This window comes from Convolutriloba macropyga, chromosome 11 (assembly GCF_964194025.1).
Source record: "Convolutriloba macropyga chromosome 11, txConMacr16.3, whole genome shotgun sequence".
NCBI lineage: Eukaryota > Metazoa > Xenacoelomorpha > Acoela > Convolutidae > Convolutriloba > Convolutriloba macropyga.
Window position 1 is genome coordinate 43,947,863 of NC_134478.1, and position 23,602 is coordinate 43,971,464.

A 23,602-nucleotide genomic window follows, 5' to 3' on the forward strand; every position below is an offset into this window, starting at 1 on the left:
GATGGAATTCAAAAAAAAATTGAGATAGTCTTTGTATATCTTTTGTGATATAATTACAATCATGGAAATAACCTACCTATTAAAAAAAAGGTTGTTTACTATAAAATGAGAGCAAATCCTTATTATGTTTTTCAATGGCGTGTGACAGGCAACATTTTCCATGAGATGAACATTTCGAGTTTCAGGGCTCTGTCATGAGAAGCAATGCCCTTTTGCAGAGTCTCTCCCGAAAGCAAAATATCTTTGTACATCATTCGTTAAAAGTAAATAAAGAGTTCTTTGATATTTTGGTAAATTCATTTATTATTATTATCTAATAGGAGATAATCATCATAATAGTTATTATCTCTTGATAACATCTGATGGGCGTTTGCAGACGATTATGATATGGTCCGAGACAGTGAAATTGTAAAATTAGCACAAAAAAATTTCATGAGCATCTTTGACAAAGATTTTTTGGCCGATTCAATTTTTTCAGAGATTTTCAGGTTCTATTCACCAAGAGCGAAGACACGAGTGCTTAAAATGGAGGTTCTTATATTAGTTTTAACTGTGCATAAATATTAAAAAACACTTTGAATACACAAAGTTGTTGACAAATTGTCTTCTGATAGGGCTGCTTGAGGATATTGTTCAGACAAACCCGAAAATCACATGTTGTTCTGTAAAGCAATAGAAATTCACATGTTGTTCACAATGTAAAATTGTTGGAAAGGAACCCACTTTTTTTTGACGAACAAAAACCTTAATTTTTGCTGATTTTCCCATCAAATGTTTAAAATTGTTTGAGCCCTAAAAAGTTCTTAAAGTATTCCATATCAAAAATTAAACCAAAAATAAATTGCTGTTCCAGGAAACAAGAGTTTCAATGTAACTTTCGAACCAATCTGTACTCTTTTTGTGTCATTAAAGCAGGTTGAGTTTCTTATTTGATTCTCAAAGACAATTTCCTTTTTCTGAATTTTTGAATGAAAAAAATCTGTTTCTTATTTTAATATCATCTGTTTAATAATCTTCTTATGCTCAAAACAGTTTTTTGGATTATTTCTCTCTTGATTAGTACTAAATACTATTAATTCGAAAAAATGTTCGAGATCTCTCAGGGCCTTAACACTCCTTTATCGCTTCCGAATGTCGTCAAAGTGTTTTATGTCTGTCTATTTCTCATAAAGCATTACTCCCGGTTTTTTGCAATATTGCGGCCTATAGTCTGGCGACTTTAACTACGAAACTATCCGAACTAGGAAACGAATTTTTCGAAAGTTATCAGGCCATTACTGACGTTTTGTTTTCCAAAAAAGAGTAATTTTTAATTGCTGCTGGCCATAAACAACTTGCGGCTTGTCAAAACCCGTTCATAAGAAGTAGGCGCACAACAAAGAATAGTGACTCAAAATTAATTTTCTGATGGTTGATCTGCTTTTCAATTTTTCATTATCTTTCATTTATAGCTGTTACAGAGACAATGAGAAAGCCTTACAATGAGTACGTTGGGCCAAGTTGTTGCAATTGAAAACACCAGCCGAAAAAATGCTGAAAACTTGTGTGTTCATAGATTTTAGAAGTTAATCTGAGTCACATCTAACTGAAAAAATGCAGAAGAATGAACTTGAAACCCAGGTAATATTATTCAGAAAATTTAAAGAGCACAACACAATTATGGATTTTGAACAGAAAATATTTTGCACAACTTGTTACAAGACAAAAGACGATGACAAAATAGATGGGTTTCATGGTGCAATGCATGGTTGTATGGCGTTATTTTACTGTTTCTTTTGAGGTTTTATATAGAAAGAGAGCCTCCAGTTGAAGTATCAAAAATAATTTAACTTTAGGTGACTATCATTTTTTAACGAAGTATCTATTTTTCAAATAAAACAAAAATGGAAAATAAAAAAGAATAAAAACGATTTACACTACATATAATGGTAAAAAGTTTTTATAATTTTTTGAAAGACTGGGATTAGCCTGTGCACTTTACAGTATCAGATGGAATTAAAAAAAAATGAGATAGTCTTTGTATATCTTTTGTGATATAATTACAATCATGGAAATAACCTACCTATTAAAAAAAAGGTTGTTTACTATAAAATGAGAGCAAATCCTTATTATGTTTTTCAATGGCGTGTGACAGGCAACATTTTCCATGAGATGAACATTTCGAGTTTCAGGGCTCTGTCATGAGAAGCAATGCCCTTTTGCAGAGTCTCTCCCGAAAGCAAAATATCTTTGTACATCATTCGTTAAAAGTAAATAAAGAGTTCTTTGATATTTTGGTAAATTCATTTATTATTATTATCTAATAGGAGATAATCATCATAATAGTTATTATCTCTTGATAACATCTGATGGGCGTTTGCAGACGATTATGATATGGTCCGAGACATTGAAATTGTAAAATTAGCACAAAAAAATTTCATGAGCATCTTTGACAAAGATTTTTTGGCCGATTCAATTTTTTCAGAGATTTTCAGGTTCTATTCACCAAGAGCGAAGACACGAGTGCTTAAAATGGAGGTTCTTATATTAGTTTTAACTGTGCATAAATATTAAAAAACGCTTTGAATACACAAAGTTGTTGACAAATTGTCTTCTGATAGGGCTGCTTGAGGATATTGTTCAGACAAACCCGAAAATCACATGTTGTTCTGTAAAGCAATAGAAATTCACATGTTGTTCACAATGTAAAATTGTTGGAAAGGAACCCACTTTTTTTTGACGAACAAAAACCTTAATTTTTGCTGATTTTCCCATCAAATGTTTAAAATTGTTTGAGCCCTAAAAAGTTCTTAAAGTATTCCATATCAAAAATTAAACCAAAAATAAATTGCTGTTCCAGGAAACAAGAGTTTCAATGTAACTTTCGAACCAATCTGTACTCTTTTTGTGTCATTAAAGCAGGTTGAGTTTCTTATTTGATTCTCAAAGACAATTTCCTTTTTCTGAATTTTTGAATGAAAAAAATCTGTTTCTTATTTTAATATCATCTGTTTAATAATCTTCTTATGCTCAAAACAGTTTTTTGGATTATTTCTCTCTTGATTAGTACTAAATACTATTAATTCGAAAAAATGTTCGAGATCTCTCAGGGCCTTAACACTCCTTTATCGCTTCCGAATGTCGTCAAAGTGTTTTATGTCTGTCTATTTCTCATAAAGCATTACTCCCGGTTTTTTGCAATATTGCGGCCTATAGTCTGGCGACTTTAACTACGAAACTATCTTAACTAGGAAACGAATTTTTCGAAACTTATCAGGCCATTACTGACGTTTTGTTTTCCAAAAAAGAGTAATTTTTAATTGCTGCTGGCCATAAACAACTTGCGGCTTGTCAAAACCCGTTCATAAGAAGTAGGCGCACTACAAAGAATAGTGACTCAAAATTAATTTTCTGATGGTTGATCTGCTTTTCAATTTTTCTTTATCTTTCATTAATAGCTGTTACAGAGACAATGAGAAAGCCTTACAATGAGTACGTTGGGCCAAGTTGTTGCAATTGAAAACACCAGCCGAAAAATTGCTGAAAACTTGTGTGTTCATAGATTTTAGAAGTTAATCTGAGTCACATCTAACTGAAAAAATGCAGAAGAATGAACTTGAAACCCAGGTAATATTATTCAGAAAATTTAAAGAGCACAACACAATTATGGATTTTGAACAGAAAATATTTTGCACAACTTGTTACAAGACAAAAGACGATGACAAAATAGATGGGTTTCATAGTGCAATGCATGTTTGTATGGCGTTATTTTACTGTTTCTTTTGAGGTTTTATATAGAAAGAGAACCTCCAGTTGAAGTATCAAAAATAATTTAACTTTAGGTGACTATCATTCTTTAACGAAGTATCTATTTTTCAAATAAAACAAAAATGGAAAATAAAAAAGAATATAATACGTTTCTGCTCGTATTTTTTATTTTCGAATGTAATGTTTGTTTAATAAATACAACTTGGTAAGAACTTATCTTTGATACAAAGCTGGTTACAATTCCTGCAATTTAACCTTTTCAAGTGGCTATTATTTACAATTAGCACCCCAGAACCACTACCAACGTTGAACAGATTGCTCTCGAACGATAGGCCAGAAATCTTAATTCAAAGGAGATTGAAGACTATATAAGTTTATAGGAGCAAAAACACCTATCGGGGATGGCTTGAGACCCAACTTTTCCCAACTGGTAGTCTGTGACGTTAACCAACCAATTATACCGAAATTCCTAGCACAAATATAATCGGTTTTTTTATCAATATCAGATTTAATTTTGGAATGAGAGCAAAACAGACCACTCAAAAATCAAGAAGCCATTTGACAAAAAGTAACTAGAGAGCGAGAGAATGGTCTAGAACAAAAGTGCAAAAAGTGTAAAGCAATTATTTTGCATGAAAAAAATCCTAGTTAATTGTTAGTCTGATGATATAAGAACATTTATTCTTGCAAAACATCTCTATGTTTAGAAAAGTACACATTTTTCTGCTCCCAGTTTTGAATTTTTAAAGATGAGTTTGCTACTTGAATATCTCTAAATTGCTTGAAGTCTTCTATTTTCCAAAAAATCAGTTCAATACCAAGAAATTTTGTTTCCTACAAAAAATCAGCGTTAAACAGAGAGACGGTTAATATGTTCTTGTAACAAAAATTTGAGGAAAACCCAATTGATTGATTTCTTTTCAAAATTCTTGTTCAAATAGTTGATTTCGTTTAGTTTTAGGCTTGAAACTGTAAAGAAATAATCACAACAGTCAAAACTTTTTGTTTTTATCTTAAATTTCAACGCAATCTGTTATAACCCTAGCATAAATATTCTCCCAATTTGAAAAAAGTGTTGGAACAATACAAGGAAAACAATTAAATGTCAAATCTTTAATTCAACAGTTTCATATTTTTAGGTTCACAAAGTCTATGCGACTGACTCACTGCAACGTTCCACTGATGCAACTCTTGAATAAACGTTAATTTTTTCTCATTATATAGTTTAAAATTATACCGCAAATTTAAAAATGTCTGCAAAGGAGCATATAACGGATATAAACGTTAGTGTTTAATTTCGAGTGTAAAAAATTATATTGTCAAAACGGGATAGATCTTTAACCAATTTACAGTATTATTGTGTTAGCTGCGCAACAATTGCTAAAAAATTCGACCTATAATTTCAGTCGACAAATCCGAAATCATAAACCGTCTTGTTAACAGTCATTTGAATTTCATGGGGTTTTTCTGAGGACACGTTTTTGCCTCTCCACTTCTCTGCACAAAATAATGACAGGTCATAAATGTCTCAAAAAATCCCTTGAGAACATATTGTTACTAGCACAGACCTGTAATTTATGAAACGACCTAATAATTCCAGCTGAGGGGTGAATATTGAATTAAATAACACGGTCGAGGACCCTAGTTCAAGTCGAGGCTACTTCTTTCCATATGCCCTGCCAATTTCATGTGTATTTTGGGTTAAGCAGGGTCTTTTCATAGTTGTCTTGGGTCAAGCGTGGTTTTTTCGTATGGCGAGTAAAACTCTTCGCATAAATTTGTTTTTTAGCAAATTTAGAAAGAACTTTTTCTGCTTTTGTACATACAGAAGAAGCAACTATGCAAGACAAAACAGCATTGCACGAGGGCAGTCCAACTTAAAAAACAGTTGGAGATTTAGCGAAAGACTTTTTGCGGTTCTTAATCAACAGTTGGAATTTTTAAATTATCATTTAATAAAAGGATGCAGATTTTTGACAGATTTGTTGGTTCAGCTAAATCGCAAAAAAGGAGCATGCATGTTGTCCACGTTATAAGCAATCAATAAAATTGCGCGTAGCATATTTTTTTGTTCCATGACACAATCGAGGACATCACTCAAAGTCCAGACAAAATCTGTTCGTACTAAAAATCTGGCGAGAAATTTTTATGCCCTAAATTAGTCGAGGACGGTCTTTTAATAATTCCAGGTCTAGAGTAGCGCAATCTGAAATGTGGGGAACAATAATGAATATAAGAAAATGGGCAGCTGAGAACCGGTCGTTGAAGCCTAATGCTGAATTAAGCAGAGACCACAAATATTGTTAAATAATTTTGGACAACAAAATAATTAATCAGTTAACTGATTAAATCAGTTGTCCAAAATTGTTTAACAATATTGCTTACAATTCATTACATTCATTCATTCATTAAACAATATTCAATTGCTTACACGAGGTTCTAGCAGTTCTATTGCGAGAAAAACGGTTGGGCCAACTGTGAAGTGTTTTCCACGAGAGTCTGATATTCCCCTGAGAATGCAGAGCTGGAATAGGAGGATCTCCACATCTTGAGAAATCTGTGCAAGAATATACCAACACATTTCACACACCTTTCTATCTGCGATCGTCTAAATAATTTCGACTCCCCATCTCATTAACTATTTCAAAATTAATGAACTTTTGCTATTTTTTAGAGTATAGTAAGTAAAGTAGATTGAAGATGGTGGCATAGTAAGACATGTTCATGGAAGTTCCCAAGAGTTAACGAAACCAAATTCGGAATAAAGTAATGCAGTAACTTCCTTTGGGACGTGTAGCTTCTGCTTAAACATTGAAAAAGTTAGTAATTTTAAACGAATGCCCCAGACGGACGTCCCAGACGGAAAATGGATATGTCCAGATCGTCCCAGAACGAGTATATCTATGTCCACACAGTTCCAGACGAACAAACCCCATGTCCAGACTTCCGTGCGTTCACCAGTATTTGGTGCGTTCATGTCCAGACTTTCATGCGTTCTTCCGTGTTTCCAGACTATGTGAATTAGAACGATGACGTTCATCTGGGTCTGGACATATCGACTTTCCGTCTGGGGCCTCAACCTGGAATGAATGAATTAAACTTAGTTGGATGGTTAGTTACTGGTACAAATTGCTGTATTTTAAAAACAGTAAACACTAGTCCAACGAGGACAGCCATTGAGAGAAGCCTAAGCAAGAAGCCCAACGCAAATCTTACATAGAGAACTTTTAATTTTCCCCATTTTTTAATGGAGAAAAAGGAACAGAAATTGCTGCGTTATCAAAAACATATGTTTTAAGTACGCTGACTGAATTCTTATTGATTGCAGAACGCCAAAAAGGCTTATTAATTATTCGTAAGAGACTGTTCTTGGGCTTTTGTCCCCTTTCGTAGTGGGCTTAACTGTTATTATGGCTACAGTCGTCTGTTCCTTTGAATAATTCAAAGGACGCTGTGAATCTTCTTCATGAAGGTTGCTGCCCGCAATATTTGTTTTTGAATATTAGAAATATTCTCTAAATATGATCTATAAGCAAATCTTATTGACTTGACGTATGCTTCGTAGGAAATCATAGGGTGTTTCCTAGATTCATTTTCCGTAACTTATAAACCATTGCACAAAAACCCGTAAACTTTGTTTTTAACATAGATTAAATGGTGTCTAAGTTTAGAATTTTTATCAAGGTGTATGAAAAGATGTTGAATGAATCAAGGTGAATGAATTTCCATTAATCATTTTTCAAAAGAATCGAGGCCATTTGGTGTATCACTTCTAAAACCAAAGCAAACAATTTTACATTTTTTCTACACTCATGGTTAACCTATTCGCGGATAGCCAATTGGATACCTCTTTAAAACATTTCTCTAAGACTTCTCCATGTTTTTGCAGGAGCAAAACTGACTAGTATCATCGGAACAATTTAAAAATCAGTTGCGCATTTGGCAGATTAATGATGTACAACAGGAACAAACGTGGCCCCAGTTCTGACCCATGCGGTACTCAATAAATTATTGACTTTTATGCAGATCTCGAGTTATCCCAGAGGATATATATGGTTTTCTGTCACTGAGGTATTTTTCATTAGACTGTTTGTTTTACCACAAAGCCTACATTTTTAAGTGTTTGGGGTGTCTGTGAGGATCTACTGTGTCGAAATGGTTTCTTAAATTAAGCAAGCAAAAGTAACCAGAATTTTTGTTCTCCATTAGTGTCCAAATCTGTACTGTCGTTTTTTTGATGTCGTGATTACAATTCAAATTGGACAAAAAACTTATTTATTTTGAGAATGACAGGTTTTTAATACAATTAAAAATTCTTTGTATACCAGTTCTTCAAAAATTTTCCTAAACATTTTCCCTCAATATCATCAGAGGAAAACTCGTATAAAAATAGGGAATTTGAAGAGTTTCTGCTCAACTTTTTCCGTGGGCTTGCGTATTTTCAATGTTGCTTCATTTTTTTTCTTCTTCATTGTCTTCTCGATTTAGTTGGGTTGGATTCTTTAGCCTGCGCTGCTAAAACTGTGTCAAATTTGAAAAGCTTTTTTCACCGTTTTAACTTTCTGTAATACTGTTTTTGTGATCCAGAATGCTCCAATGGCACTACCTAATCCAGGTAATGCATTACAATTTTGAACAGATATAGGGTGTTACTATTGAGATCACTTTATGGCAACTTCGAATCGATTATGTTTTTAAAAGATTTTTTTGTTGCAGCAGTATAATCATCCAACTTTTTCAGGTGTCAGATCCAGTTATCATATACCCTTGGTTCTGTTAATTTTGCACAAGGAAGCTCTAATTTAATTGGATAATGATCGGTTATATCCCTAATTAAAGTTGGAATATTCAAATTATTTGTAGCCATTACGTGCCAAATTACGTACCAAGGAAGTTGGTCTCACTATTTCTGAACTAAAACAGCACTGGTATATTCCCGATCATTTGATGAGTTCCTGATGTCTGACTACCTTGGCTGTTTCGGTTAGTGTGTCAAGATTCAAAATTCCGCTGACAACCTGATATCCACAAGTTGATCGTTACTTCAATTAGTTTTTCAAATTCTTTTTAAAGTTTTGACAGTTTTGTATTTGGAGTGCGGCATACCCAGAAAACGTTGGAACTGTTTTCCGCCTTCTGAACTAAAGCAAACAAAAAAGAACAATTTTTTCTTCAGTTTCTGTAATTTCTCAGCTGCAGTCTTTCTCCACATAAACAACAATTCACTTTTTATATGTTGTCTGCTCAAAGTTTGTGCTGGACAGTATCCGCTCGTTTTGCACCCTTCAACTGTGGTATGGTCTCTGAGCCACATACATCAACTTGTCGTGGTTTTTTTTAGGTGGCCTCACATTAAGCAACAAAAAACCTATCTACAATTAAGAAAGTGTCTGTTAAGAGTGTTTACGCTGTCATACATTAAAAAATAATAAACATAAACCGAGAAATGTCGGCAGAATTGCTCTTGAACGACAGGCGAGGAAATTTAATTCATCATTATCTTTAGTCTAGATCAATTTTTCCTTATGGGTGCAAAAATACTTGACACCACCTGGATTTCAACCACTGGCCTCCCGATCCATGGTCACATGCACTAACCACTGCTCAATGAGTCACTTAATTTTGCTTTGCTGGAACTGATTTTATATTATCAACAAGCTTTACTTCGGAGCACTAGAGATCACTCAAAAATGATGAACGAAAACGTGAAAAAGTCAAGGAATGTTCTAGAAGAAAAGTGCAAAATTTTCAAGCGAAAATTTTGCATAAAAATGACACACACGTCTACAATAATTGCTATGAACTGCGTTCAAGAGCAATTAATTAAAGCAAAAGAAGTCGAGTTTGGAACATTCAGTGGAGATTGCGATTGCAGCCCATCTTAATTATGAAAAAATAAATTATTTTTACGAATGTTCTGTGTTTTTGTTAACCATTAAAATCATTTTTAAGTAAAAATTGAATTGGGTTTGGCAGCAATCAAAATCTCTGTCGTCGCTATAGAGCAAACAAACGGTTCCTCATCTTTTGTTGATATCGAGAGTTTTTCCAAATTTGCTACCAAAGATGCTGTCTCACGTGAGTATCGATGGTGCTTGAGAACTTTTCGACCACCAGGAGTATATGAAACTTCACGATTCGTTGGCAGATGCCTCTCAATTGCAATTTTTATAGTACAATCAACTCTCTTCAGAGAATTTACTGCAAATGAGCTGAAACAATCACCATTTTTTCTTTTAAAAACACTTTGATGCTACATTGTTTTTGTGGTTGGAATTCAACAACATGGTTTAACTGCAGGCCGATATGGGAGTTAGCGGGATATTAGCTATCCATTGTCCAAGAGCATGGCATGCTGTGAAGTTGCTCGCATTGGTCGGACAATTTAGATATTTCCCAAAGAAGAGCAAACTTGTTCTGCAAGTGGACATTGATAATTTGCAGGGGCATACTGGTCGAAATAATGCAATATTTGTGTGAAAATTTTTTCGCATTCGAGAACCCTTTTTTCCAATTCAGCAACTTGATTTATCAAAACGACGATTTTTTCATAATTGTTAGACAAATCCTTCCTTAAATGGGAAATAATTGCTTTTAGATTGGAAATTGAGATTTTAAGCAAATTCATTTAATTTTTTAAGTCTTTTGCCCCCATTTTTCATACAGAAAGTTGAGACCGAATCAAATAAACTAATTTAGCAATGGTTAAAACAACGCACGACTGCTTTCAAGCTGCTTGCTCTTTCTCAAATACTTTAAATACTATTAAAAAAGTAAATAATTTAAACATAATAACCGAGTAACGTCGAGCGAACTGCTCTCAAAATACCGGCGAGTGGTTGGCTTCGTCAGTAGCTAAACAGGGTTCAATGAGGGTATCTTTAGCTTAAATGAAGCGGCGTGAGGTGAGCGCAGCGGGTTGCACCGGTGGGGTTGGGAGCGCTGTTGGGTGTGGGACAACATGGGGGTAACGGTGGGGTGTGGGGGGGGGGGGGAAGGGTTGGCTGCATTAGGCCCTTACAACCTGGACGATGAGCAGGGGTGGGGATTGGGGGTGAAGTGAGAGGGGGCTGATGTGGGGGAAGTGTCTTGTGTGGTGGGAGTCAACCTCTAAGAACCGCCCATCACACCATAAGTATAAGTCTACAAAACGGTTTCTGTGAATCGCATACTTGGAGACTAGTGAGCTGAAAGGCTCTAAGAGCACTTAACGCCTGCTGGGCGCTACCTGCTTCCCCGTTTTTTGAGGACGAAAAGTCAAATGGGTCAGACGAAAAATCGGTCAAGCGAAAAATCGCATTAAAAAGACCGACATGACTAATATAATTGCTACAAACTTCGTGTGAGAGCAATTAAACGTTAGAGGTATATTCTATTGCCATTGAATTTTCAATATTGTTCGAACACTAAACTTTCTCTTCTACGGAATCATATGATGCCTTCTTTTATTCTCATTTTTGAGGCGGGCATAATTCGCATAACCATTATTCAAAGCTTTGATCAGTTTAATCTTTTAGTTTTCAAGCACAACTAAGACATTCAACTCACATTTGGTGAAATGTCAACGTGAAGAGCAACCAAATTGTTGTTCTTGCGCTGCTTCCACAGTGCATCAATCACATTTGGGAAATTGACGCAATTCTCGTTCAGAGTCAACGTAGGAAACTTCTGCTCTTGGTTTACGACGACATTTTGCTTCATTTTTTCTACGTAATGAGATTTACCTGGAATATGATCACAACTGTAAGTAAGTGATAAGCATAAACGCAACTCCAATAAGGTACATTTATTTTTTTAACCAAAAAAATAGTTTTGGCAGGATAGCGTACTTTATCAAGATGCTGATAGGTATGAAAATTACCGCAAAAGATACACTGCACCAGGTCTTTTCTGGACAAGAGTAACTAAGCTTCAACTGAATATTCAATTTGGAAAAGAAATTATCTTCTAATTAGTAACGCAAGGGCTTTTATGCAATTTTTCAAAAAGTTAAGTAAAAACCAAAATATCATTTTTTCACGAAAGGAACAAAAACTTTAGTTTTAGTGATCATCACGTAGAACTTTCACGCAGAGCAATTTGAAGCGCATTTGCCCAATCATTTTTTGTCAAATGATATGTCAGATATGTTTAACTGTGCCACCGGGACAAACATACTGCTTTCATTTGCATAGGAAATCTTCTCTGCTCTTACTGTATCTCCTTTCTGGTTAGTGTTTCTGTTTCTATTTCTCCCCGGAATTAGGCTTAGACAAAGTTTCGGCACTCTTTACCCATTGTATAAAAAATATGCAGGACATGTCTAGAATTACAATCCAAATATTGGAAACTTCTCAGTAGACAAACAGAAGAATTGGATAACAAAAACCAAACAGAAATGTTTACATAAGGGAAGAATGATCAAAACAGAACTCGTATGGTAGATACTCTGATGATTATTGTAACGCCAACCAATAATTCTTGTTCGAAAAATAAAAAAAAAACGAAAATACAATTTGACATTTGACACAAATCTTCCTTTGCACAAACGGCAAGCAGAAACAAAAGCCAACAGCAAATTTTTTTTTTGGAAAAGCAAGTTTTCAAAAAATTCTTTTAGTGTTATAAGTATTATTGTGTTTCAAAAAATAATTCAATAACCCAGAAGAAAGATAGGGTACTGATTAATGGCCTGTTTTTATTGAAAAAGTTAGAGTCCAAAATTAAAAAATATTAGAATTTGAAATCAACTTTCGTCAAAACTGGCAATTTTTGCCAAAAACTCTAGAATCACAAAGCTGCAGGCTAAATTTGGGTTACATACGAGCCGAACAGAGGGAACAAACTGATCCAAACACAAAATTATTCAAAGCTAGAAAAGGTGCCAAAAATCTTTCAAGGTGCTGTATATACTTTCAAAGTAGCTTCTGTAATGCTAACCCCTTTTGATTTCCATAGTTTAAACCTGTAAAAATGTTCTGCGAACCAATACAATATAGAAAATTGGAAGAAAAAAAACTTTGAACCAAACAAAAAGGTTTTAAAAAAGTAGCAAAAATTAATTAAAAGGTGCTAAAATTTGGTATGTCTATATCTTTTCCGGATGGTTAAAAGTTATCCATTGAAACAAAATTTGAGCCCAAAACGTGTTTCATTGGCGCTAGAAGTATATAAAACCAAAAAAAAAAATAAAGTTTTGAAAAACGTAAACTAGCAAAAAGTAATGGAAAGTTGCAAATATTAATGATATTCACATCGTTAAAATCTTTTCTATGTTGTTAAAAACATTCCAATAACCCATTTTCAAGCCATAGAAAACTTTTGCTACCGCATAAAAATGAAAACAACTGAAAAAATTAAGAAAACATTCAACAAAATTTCAAAAAATTGGCGAAAAATGCTTTGATTTTGCTGTTAAAGAAGACATAAACAACAAAAATAAACAAAAAAAATAGCGTAAAAGATTTTCGCATATCATAAAGGGCATAAAAACTATGTCCGACCTCTGAAATAACAAAAATTACAAAAAATAGGGAAAATTCACAATAACAAGGAACATTTGCTGCATTTCGGGCCCAAAAACAACGAGAACTGACCTTTTCACTTTGCATTTAAGCACCTAAAAGGTTGTTAAACCAGCAGAGGTCATCTATTGCAATTTAATTCCCACCGAGTTTTAACTGTTTATCCCCTTTCAAAATCTGAAAGTCATGAAAAAAGGTGGGACATCATCTTACAAAAAAGTGAGCACTCATACAATCCAATTTCTTTGGATTGTAAAATACAAAACATTGTCGCTCTGACTCATTGTTTGACAAAATTTAAATAAAATTGTTCTTCGCAAATGAAGAAAGCAGAAAAACTTAATTAAAGCTGTTTTAATTTTGTTATCAAAGTCTAGCATATCACGCAAAAATCAATTTATCTTTGTCCGCTGACTTTCTGGGACCAAAGTTTAAAACGCTGACAGACTGAAAACAAAAAGTCCTACAGCCTGCTTGGAGACATCTGTTGTTTTGTCAGCGGGAACAGAAGTACACTTTATTATTTCTCCTAACCTCTCTGACAAATAGCCAAAAGACTTACACTCAACCAAAATTTGCAGTATTTTACACTCATACAAAAAACTAATTCTCCGTGGCCATCAAGTGATCCGTGATGATCACAAAACGTATCTAATAATCCTGATTTGCAGAATTAACTTTTTTCAACATTCTACAAGCGACAATATATCACCTATCAATCTGAGGGAGATACAGTCCATCCCGGGTCGAGATGTCAGCGCCTTTTCAGCACATTATTTTGTAAGAAGTGCGCTGAATGTGCTAAAATTATGTAAGAAATGAGTTGAATGCGCTGAAATGCGCTGAAATGAGCTGAAACGCGCTGATTTTTCAAAATTTTCAGCGCAAAAATCTTATATAATTTTGCGCTGAAGTGCGCTGAAACTTTGTAGGAATTATTGACTTTGTTATTTAGTGGATTTGAGTGCTTTTTGACACTGATTCCTCAATTTCGAACCATTTAATTTTCCCTATATAACGATGAACTTTTTCTTTAAAAATGCGCTGAAAAGCGCTGAAAATATGTAGTAAATGCTCTGAGTTTTCAGCGCAATGCTTACATAATTTCAGCGCTTTCCTTCCTAAACTGTCTATTGATATAAAATCAATATAAGTAGGAAGAGTTTCAAGAAGCATTGGCGCAGTGGATTGAGTAAAGGCTACGGCACCGTAGAGCAGGGTTCGATTTCAGTCATGGCTAACTTTTGAAAACTCAGTGGTTTTCAGCGCGTTTCTTGTAAAGTTTCAGCGCATTTCAGCACATTTCAGCACATTTGTATGTAAGGTTTTGGCCCTGAATTTTTTTTGTAAAATCAGCGCATTTCAGCGCATTTCTTACATAATTTTTTCTCGACCCGGGAATTTCAAGAGCAAGAGCAGTCCATAACCACAATTCTGATTGAACAAAAGAAGCAATACCGATTAAAAGTGTTTCCTGAAAAAGACAGATAGTAAAAACTATTCTAAGTGCACTTTCATTAATTGGATACAGTGTAATATCTTTTTCCTAATCGGCTAACCAGTCAACATCTGAAGGGATTCTTTTTGTATTTTAAATACCTTTCTCATCCTTTCCTTTTTCTTTGAAGACCGAGATTTTGAATTGTGTGCACAATATTTGCGCTTCATTAACAGTTCCCCTAATTTACCTAGGAGTTTTTATCTGACGGATCACCTTCGCGCACTCATGACTTTCTGCTATTTAACCAGTCAATTAGAAACAATTGACTATCTCTGGAGTAACAAGATGTTGCAACGGCAGCTACACTGAGTAAAAGTTTAGCTATGATACTTTATAAATATCGTTTTGACTGAGTTGCAGTCGCCATGCAACGAGATTAGCTGCCCGGGTCATTTAGCTGACCACAGCGACTTTTTAAAAAAAATTGCGGCAAATTTTGGCACAAACGATGGCTGCTACACAAAATGATAGTAAGGGTTTCCGAGATCTCAGTTTCTATCAGCCACGTAAGGTTTCGCAAACGCAACAGACCCTCTATCCGTATTCTTTTTTTCAGACGATTGAGGAAGACGTTTGTTCTTTGAGCATAGCTCTATTGTTTTGTGCGATCCAAATAAATAACGATAAAGGACTGCAGTTTATTCTGTGGAATTGTTAAAAGGTGCATTTGGACTGCTCCATAGATAAGGCATAGCACTGCTAGAGTCTGCAAAATGCCTTGAGCTCCATCGGCTGACTTTGTTCAACAAAGTTTGTTGTATATACTCATTTGCCATGTTTGGTGCGGTGGTTTCGAATCAATCCGGACATCACGTTTTCGCTGTTAACTTTTGTGCGCCGTATTATCCGCTGTACTGTAGATTGCAGTTGCTACTTGATACTGAATTAATCCCAATAATCAATAGTTAAGATTTGCCGTTGAACAATTTGTGTAGCTCAGAATACAAAACAATTCCAGGTTAAAACCGTCGAAATTTTGTAAATAACTCAAAGCAAAAACACAGCAGGAAATTCTAATTGTAGCCACGTAAATTGGCTATAGTTATGCAAAGCTCCTGCTTTATATTAAATGAATTTTAGAAAAGGTCACGCATACTTTAATTGTAAATGGGCAACAAGAATAATTTTCTATTTTTTGATCCAAGCAAGTTTCTCTATTGTTTTCAATAACAGAAATATCAATCTAGAGTAGGCTTCGTTACAGCCAGCAAAAACTAAATACTTAAAAGAAGAATTTCTACGCTGTCGGTCAGTGCTCGGGAGAATTTGAGGTCAACTGATATTGAATAGTTGGTTAGTTCTGGATGAAGGAAATCGTGAGAAGATCTTGAGTAGATGTAATATCAAATGTCATAATGAAATGATTATCATAATCTTCAAAAGAAATACCATGTCATGAGCCCTGTCATCTCTGTGGAAAACCCAAAGCTTCGATTTTTATTTTATAATTAACTTGCTTATAGTATACTTATCATGTCATTTTTCAATGCTTCAATTTCTTATAGTAAAACTTGCTTACTTTTTGTTGTCCAAATGGGAGTGCCTACTATAGGTAAACCGTTACAGTATATAGTGACTTAGGATAATTTAGTCTCGGTAAAGAAAGGAATTTGTCCCGCTTTTACCTAGGCAAGCTTGATTAGTGGTCACTTCTATTATCATCCCATGTACCGGTTCCTTTGGACATACATCCTCTTGGCGCCACCTTTAGTTGCCAGAAAGGTTCGGGGTAGAACCTTTGTGAAACCATACACAGCAAGTATCTTCATCAGCTGTTTTCTAAGTGCTCCCTGATCATTACCATCATATTTAATTGTCGTTTTTCTAAGGTAACTTTTGGCTTGTACTCATAAGCGGGAGTGAAGGGTGTTGTTTACAAAATAAGGGGTATCTATTGGCTGCTTCAGCTACACCTCTTAATTCAGCATTATTTGCGTGGATAATTTTTCATTTGATTTCCAAAAGGCCTTTTGAAGGCCGATATATTGCTCCGATCACCCTATACCTCAAACTATCTGACTGGACCCTCGGGTGAGTAGCATGCACCCGTTTTTTGTGTAAAAGCATTCTTGAAGGTAACCAGAAGTGGTGGTTTCTCGAAAAGATCTAAAATTTAGTGTGTTGCTTCGGAGGGTAATTGGTTAGCATTTGAGAAAAATCAAAGCGACAGCAACGTGACTTGGTGTTTCCGCAAAGTGTTTGACGACTGGACTTTTGATGTGGAGTTGTTTTTTCGATTACTTACTTGTGAAAACCATGCTTTTTTCTACTCCCATGTAATCTTTTGGCCTTCCTTTGAACTGATCTTCACTTTCTTGCACCGTAGATTCCATTGAACCTCCAATGTGTTGCCGTACAGTTTTACTGATGCTGCTCTTGATCCCTTGTTTGGAAGTTTTGCGCTTGCCAGTCACCTCAGTTAACTCTGTGCAGCCTTAAGTAATAACTCCTGTCCAATACGTTTAGCATTAGATAACACAAATTTTCTGGTAATGGGTTGGGCTGCCCTCCCAATTCCAGCAGGAGCACGGAAACTACTTCCTCTTTGTCTATGGTGTACCGAATAACAAGGCGATAATGTTTGTAGGGCGCTGTAATCCTCCCTACAAAAATGATAAGCAGAATCTTTAGAAGCTTAGAGTAAGAATAACTCTTCCGGTCCCTGCAAACTGCACAACACTTTATTGTTTTTTTTTTCAAATGCGTTTTGTAATCCAAACTTTTAAAAACGGAAGGGCTATTCTGTTGTGCTGAGCTCAACAATGCCAATAATACACTTTTTCAATCCCCTTTTTGTGTCAATGATACTCTACAAAAGACCCCTTGACTATCCCACGTGTTGGTAATCAATAATTTTGAGGTAAACAAACGTGAGATCAGCTCCAGCCGAGGTGCCGAAAGGTTGATCTGAGTCGTGATTTTGATTATTTATCAATTGCAGATAATGTTTAGCCAATATTGCAACCAAGTCCTCCTTCTTGATATCCTTTCAAACCGATCAGACTGGGAGCTGACGGCTTGAGGAATGCTATTCTTTCTTCTTTGTGAAAGTTATGTTAACATAACGAGCTACTTTGTTAACTTATGCTTTCATTTCCTTGCTTCAACTGATTATTGAGATGTTGAGTCAATTCAACGACATTTCCACAGGCCCCGCTCAAAACACTTGCTCTTTTAGCAGTAGAAGATTTACTATCAATGAAATCACACTGTTTCCACAGAATGGTTTCTTGGATAGATAAATTTTTAAATGTTGCAAACGTGTCGGCTGTGAAACCAGTTAGAGAAGTGGACGAAATAGGATTAACTGTGATCTTACCTTCTCCGAAATCTTTTTGACTGATTGTCAAGTTACTATGATAGCTAGCCTATTGTTTCATTGTGTTGTTAAATCTACACAAAAACCTTGTTCATCTCAGTTTTCGAAGAATTGGTTCAGCCTTTTTTGTCTTATAAACTGTAAATGGGTGGGTTTTTAGTGGGAGTGACTATTATTTTAAACACCTCGACTGTAAATAATTGCTTATACCCTTTTCGAAAATTTATATCTGCTTTTGAAATTTTTTTTTGTTAACTCTGATAGTACGACCATTAATTTTGTTCAGAAAATTTTGTCGTTCTACTAAGAGTATGTCCATTTGTCTTCAAAGTATCTATAGTTTCTGCTTTCCAGTGATCAGAACTTTAGCTCCGAAAAACAAACTTTTTAGCAGTAAGTTGAGTGGACTTCTATTCCCCTTTCTTACATAAATTTTTGAACGAGCCCCTGAATTCTGTCCCTCAATCAAACCTGACGTTTTTGGTCACTTCTCCTTTATCAATTTTTCTCACCTGTTGTAGCAAACTTTGACTCCATTGGTTGTACACGTAATGAACAAAATAAGCAATCGACAGCAACCATTAAATAACTTACATCCCCCTTGTACCTTGCGAGATTGTCAACGTGTGCAAGGTCCGGGGACCATATCAGAATTAGATTGTATAGTTTAACCTTTAGTCCAAGGATCTTTTTAATCACAATAAGGTTTGTATTTGGTATAAACTTAGACTTCTGTAGGCTGCCGGACTCTTTCTGTATAATTTTTTCAATCTTTCCTCAGGTGCTGCAACACTCGGCGTTTTATTTGAACGTCAGCCACTGCTTAATTCCTCTGGTGGTTGTTGAGCTGAAGACGTAGTCGATGGCGTCGTTGAATTTATCCTCTTCTCAATCGTTGTCCTGGATCTTAAATTGGGGCTCATTTTTAAGTTATCTTTTCATTGTTTGACATCGTATAGATATTGAAGATTGTTCGCTTTTTGACCACACAATTGAGTTCTTTTGAGTTCTTGTCTGACTACAGCTTTTGCGTATTTATTATTTATCATCTGCTCTTCAATGTCAATAGCAATCAAACTGTTCTCATAGGGAGTCAAGTTTTTATCTATTTTCTCTGTTGGTTGTCGAAGGCTGTACGGAAATGTTGTTGCCTTCAAGCTAGCGTCACCAAGCGATGCCAAAACAAAACTTCCGATGATTTCATCCATATTATTTTGTCACATCCTACAATAATTACAATAATTTCCTACGTATTTTCTGTACCCTGTCTAGATTATGACCTGCGAGAAAAGACCATAATGTATTTTTCCGTACTGTCCTGAGCTCTGTTTTTATTTGGCGTAGTTTCAATAGATTCATCTGTGGGCCGCTCAGGTTCGCTTTCCACGTCGAGGTTAACTGTGTCCCAAACCTTCTTTTGTGCTGATAAACTTTCCGATGTTTTGGGAATCCGATCTGTTAGAAAGTAACTTTTGCGGACTACTAATAACAGTGACGAAGAAATTTTGCAAAGTTCAATCGTCTCCCTAAGTAAACAACTGGTTGAACATCATGAGGGGACTTGAGCAAAATGATGTTATTGGTACTCAGGTCAGATTGTATAATACATTAATGGTATCTATGTCTTTTTGTCTACCAGCAGTTGCCAGGTTAACAAACGCTTTCTTGCTGTAAATTTCTTTATATGAGTTATCAAACATAAGCAGATAATCATCTCAGTCTAAGAGAAAGTCAAAGTTTTTTTAAAAAAAAAAGTATGATCTGAATCTGCAATTTTTTCTTCATAAGGGGAATATGGGTATGTCTTTATAGCAAAACAAAATTTCTGCGAAGCGTGGCTGAAAATTTTGGTTTTCTAGACCCAGCAATTCCCACATCAGCGATGAGAACCCTTTCTTTTGTTGAAATAATTTTGTCCATAACCTGGGTAAAAGGTAATTGACTAGACTTGACAGAATAAATAACCATAGAGATTTTTTTCAGATGTAGAGGAAGAGAAAGCGAGTTTGTAAATACAGTGTCACCAGCAAGAAGATGACAAACATTTGAACAAAGAACACAACCCCTGACAGGTTAGATTATAATTATTATAGAACTTCCCTCAATTCTTTCGCGCTCAATACGGTCGAACACAAAATCTTTAACAAGGTGAACTGTCAATTCCGTCAATAGTATTGTCTTGATGCATTTCAATTTTTTTAAAGTTTATAATAGTTTACAAAAATTTACTTCCAAAAATATTTGATAACGAACAAAAGAAGTTCTCAATTCATTTTTCGGGTTCGTATTTTTGTAATGAATAATGCCTTGATTTTTTTCCGTTGAAAGAAAGGGGATTAAAGCCGATGATAAAGAGGAGCTACATGATTCCGTGATTCTTTGAACAATTAGTTTTGGAACCATTAATAAATTGGGTGGTTGAGTTTTTCTGAACGGTAATTCTGTTTGCAATTGTTGTGGCTGTTATTGCTGCTGCTCCTGTTGTTGTTGTTGTTGCTGATGGTGCTGCTGTTGCTTTTGAATTGATTGTTGCTGATTGTACTGTTGGTAGCACTAATAGTCGTAGTCCGTTGTTGTGTTGTTGTTGTTGTTGTTGTTGTTGTTGTTGTTGTTGTTGTTGTTGTTGTTGTCTGTTGCAACTTATTGACTGTGCTCCAGTGAGGACTACCTCTAGTCTGATGGAAGAATATAAATTGATCAAAAATGGGCATAAATGTTGCGAAATGTACTAACTCTTCTTGAGAAAATACAATTTCCCGCTGCAATGTCTGTTTTTTGGAACGGAGTTTCCCGTATTTTTTTGCTGAATTAAGAACCTGAGCCGATGTTATTATCCAAATTGAGGTCAATAAATATGGGGGTATCATTGCTCTTAACTTCGAAGGATTTTGACTCGTAATCTGATGCCCTCTTAAAAAGTTGAAACAGGTTTGCCTGTTCATTGCTAGCCTGTTCTTTCAACCAATTAAAGAAAAAATTTGTGTTTCGGCTAGCACACAGATTCAGGCAATTGCCAGCTATTCTGCTTGGAAAATGGTTTTCGCAATTGTTAAGAATCGTTGAGTTGTTGCCCCTCGCATCAAACTTTGGACCGCCACTGAGGTGCAAGTTACTGACTTTAGAGTCGAGCAGATTTGCCAATAACTCAGACTTTTCCTTTCTTTTGACATAGCGCACATCTTTGTAAACTTTGTAAACTTTGAGTTAGATAAATATCCGCGTAGAAGCCATGATCCCAATCAGTACCATGAAGATTTTTTGTGAGCCAATTAAATGCTCGCTGCTCAGCTGGAGACAATGAATTGAATAGATTGGGAGAGAAAAATAATATGCAATACGTATTTTCTTCCTAACAAATTGCCAATTCCTTCACAATAAATGTTGTTTTGAATAACAAGAAGTTTCAGAGTCAATAAAAACTGTTCGCTCAGAAAAAATGCTTACGAATGAAAAGTGATAGGTCTGAATAATTTTGTGCACCAAAAAATTAATTACCGTAATATGTCCTGCTAATGTCACATGGCTGCTAATGTCACATGATATCATGTAAGCGTAGCATAGTCCTTGTTTTTATTACTCTTGAATGTATCCGGCAACATCAAGTAGATTAGCCTGCAGTCTCAATATAATCGAATCTTTCAAAAATGATCCTTTGATGAAGTAGCTATATCAAAAAAGCCTCCATAAGGTCGTGGTTTCATAGCAATGTCAGAATCAAAATCCGTTGATTCGTTGAATCAGGAACACACTGCTATAACGCATTTGCGTCATTCAGAGTTTTCAGAATGTTTGTTTTGTAATTATGAATATATTTCTCTAAAAATGTTCAGTTCATTTGTTGTTAGAACAAGCTTGGTTAACGTCATTGCATACAGTCTCTGATTAACTGTTGCAATCGCTGAATTTCGTTCCAGCAAACGTAATAATAACAATAGTACTGCCACCGGCCGCGTGCTTTTGATAAATTGTTAAATGAAGTCTCGGAAAATTTTCAGAAGTAAGTTTCTTGTTAATACTTTCTACTAGAGCAATCATACTCTCTACACCTAGTTCCGCGCAAATTGTTTTGAAATCGTAGTAACAACGTTATCTCCTACCCGCCGCAGTTTGTGTAATTTCCAAACAATTCTGACCAATAAAAACTGTCTGCTCCACAAAGACTCTGAACTATTTCAAATGTTAGTCGAATAATTTCAACGCGGAAGAACTCCTCCATGGCAACTTGAACACATTCTGCGGAGTGTAAGCTATATTTGTTTTTCCAACGGCTCTGTACAACTGTTATTAGGTGAAATCTTTTGTCATGGAACAATATAATTCTCAAAAATTGTTTTGAAAAGCTATCATCTTGTTTGATAAACTAATCACATTTTTTATACTACCTACAGCTTCAGACGGAGCCATATTTTGAAATGAATGTTTTTTCGACTGAGTCAGACTCTGTTTCAGTAGAAATTGAACTGTGCTCATGAGTCAGAAAACATGTCCGAAACTAAATTGTCCTCATTCTACTCAAAACGTTTACTCAACTGAAAACATAATAACCCTTGGTGGTCTTCTGTTAGACTTTGCCACCTCTCTGCGAATGTGTTAAGGCTGGGTTAGGGGTAATTGAAGATTGTAGTTCGACTATCTTCAATTACCCCTCACTCTGGTCCTCCATCCGGAAGATGTATGAAATTTGAGCTTAAACCTAAGACACTACAAGCTGGAACCACACATCTTGCTTGGGAAATAACACATATCAACCATCTGAACTCTGGATGCAAAAATTGGTTCCGAAAGGAATCAATATTTTCATAATTGAATTATTTTGATATATCATTACACTTCTCCAATCAGTTGCCTGAACCGCTTTACTGTGGGGTGCACTTGCGCTCATAGCTGATTTTGCTTTTGAGATATTCAACCCGCCGCAAAATACGCTACACGCAATTTTAATACTCCAAAATTTTGATTTTTTCACTTTTTCTGAGGCTCACCTGGGCTATTGACAGCATGATAAACAACAAAACCGCACTGCTATTTCTCAACTAACTTCCAAACACAAACCATTCGCACGAAAAATGTAAAAAATTTTCAAAGTTTGCCGAAAAATGTGTCCCTTTGGGAACTCAACGGGGGGATTCGGGTATTACTGATTCTGAAACGGGTGGGGGACACGATTTTTTTTCAGTTTTTGTGACTTTTTAGCGTTTGGCTTGTGTAGTGTCATAATTTACCGGATTGGTGAAATGTTCCGACTCAACGATATGGATTTGCCAACGATTTGGATCGTTGCTAAACAGTATTCCTGCAGTTTGCGGTTTGTCTCACAAATAATTTAGCGTCTATATTATAAATAATACGGACGCCAATTTACTTGTACGTATTGGTTGTATTTCGTTTTTCGTCGTTATTTCGTATTAATCAAGTTTTTAAAAGTAATTCTGATATATGACCACGGGGTCTCTGAGTTCGGGGAGTAAACACTTTTTTGTCATTTGCCCTACTTTCCCTAAGATCATCAGTTTTTGCTATTAACTACGTCGT

General features: G+C 35.3%; 1 protein-coding gene across 1 annotated transcript in view; it reads right to left on the reverse strand.

The window, feature by feature from the left end:
• Window positions 1-23,602, reverse strand: part of LOC142349629 (E3 ubiquitin-protein ligase rnf213-alpha-like) — a 119,548-nt gene that overhangs the window by 47,264 nt on the left and 48,682 nt on the right. Inside the window, exons 4-5 of the mRNA XM_075401329.1 lie at window positions 11,296-11,471; window positions 6,179-6,304 (exon numbers count right to left, since the gene is read on the reverse strand). Coding sequence (XP_075257444.1) covers window positions 6,179-6,304; window positions 11,296-11,471 — 302 coding nt within the window. The remainder of the gene's footprint in view (window positions 1-6,178; window positions 6,305-11,295; window positions 11,472-23,602) is intronic.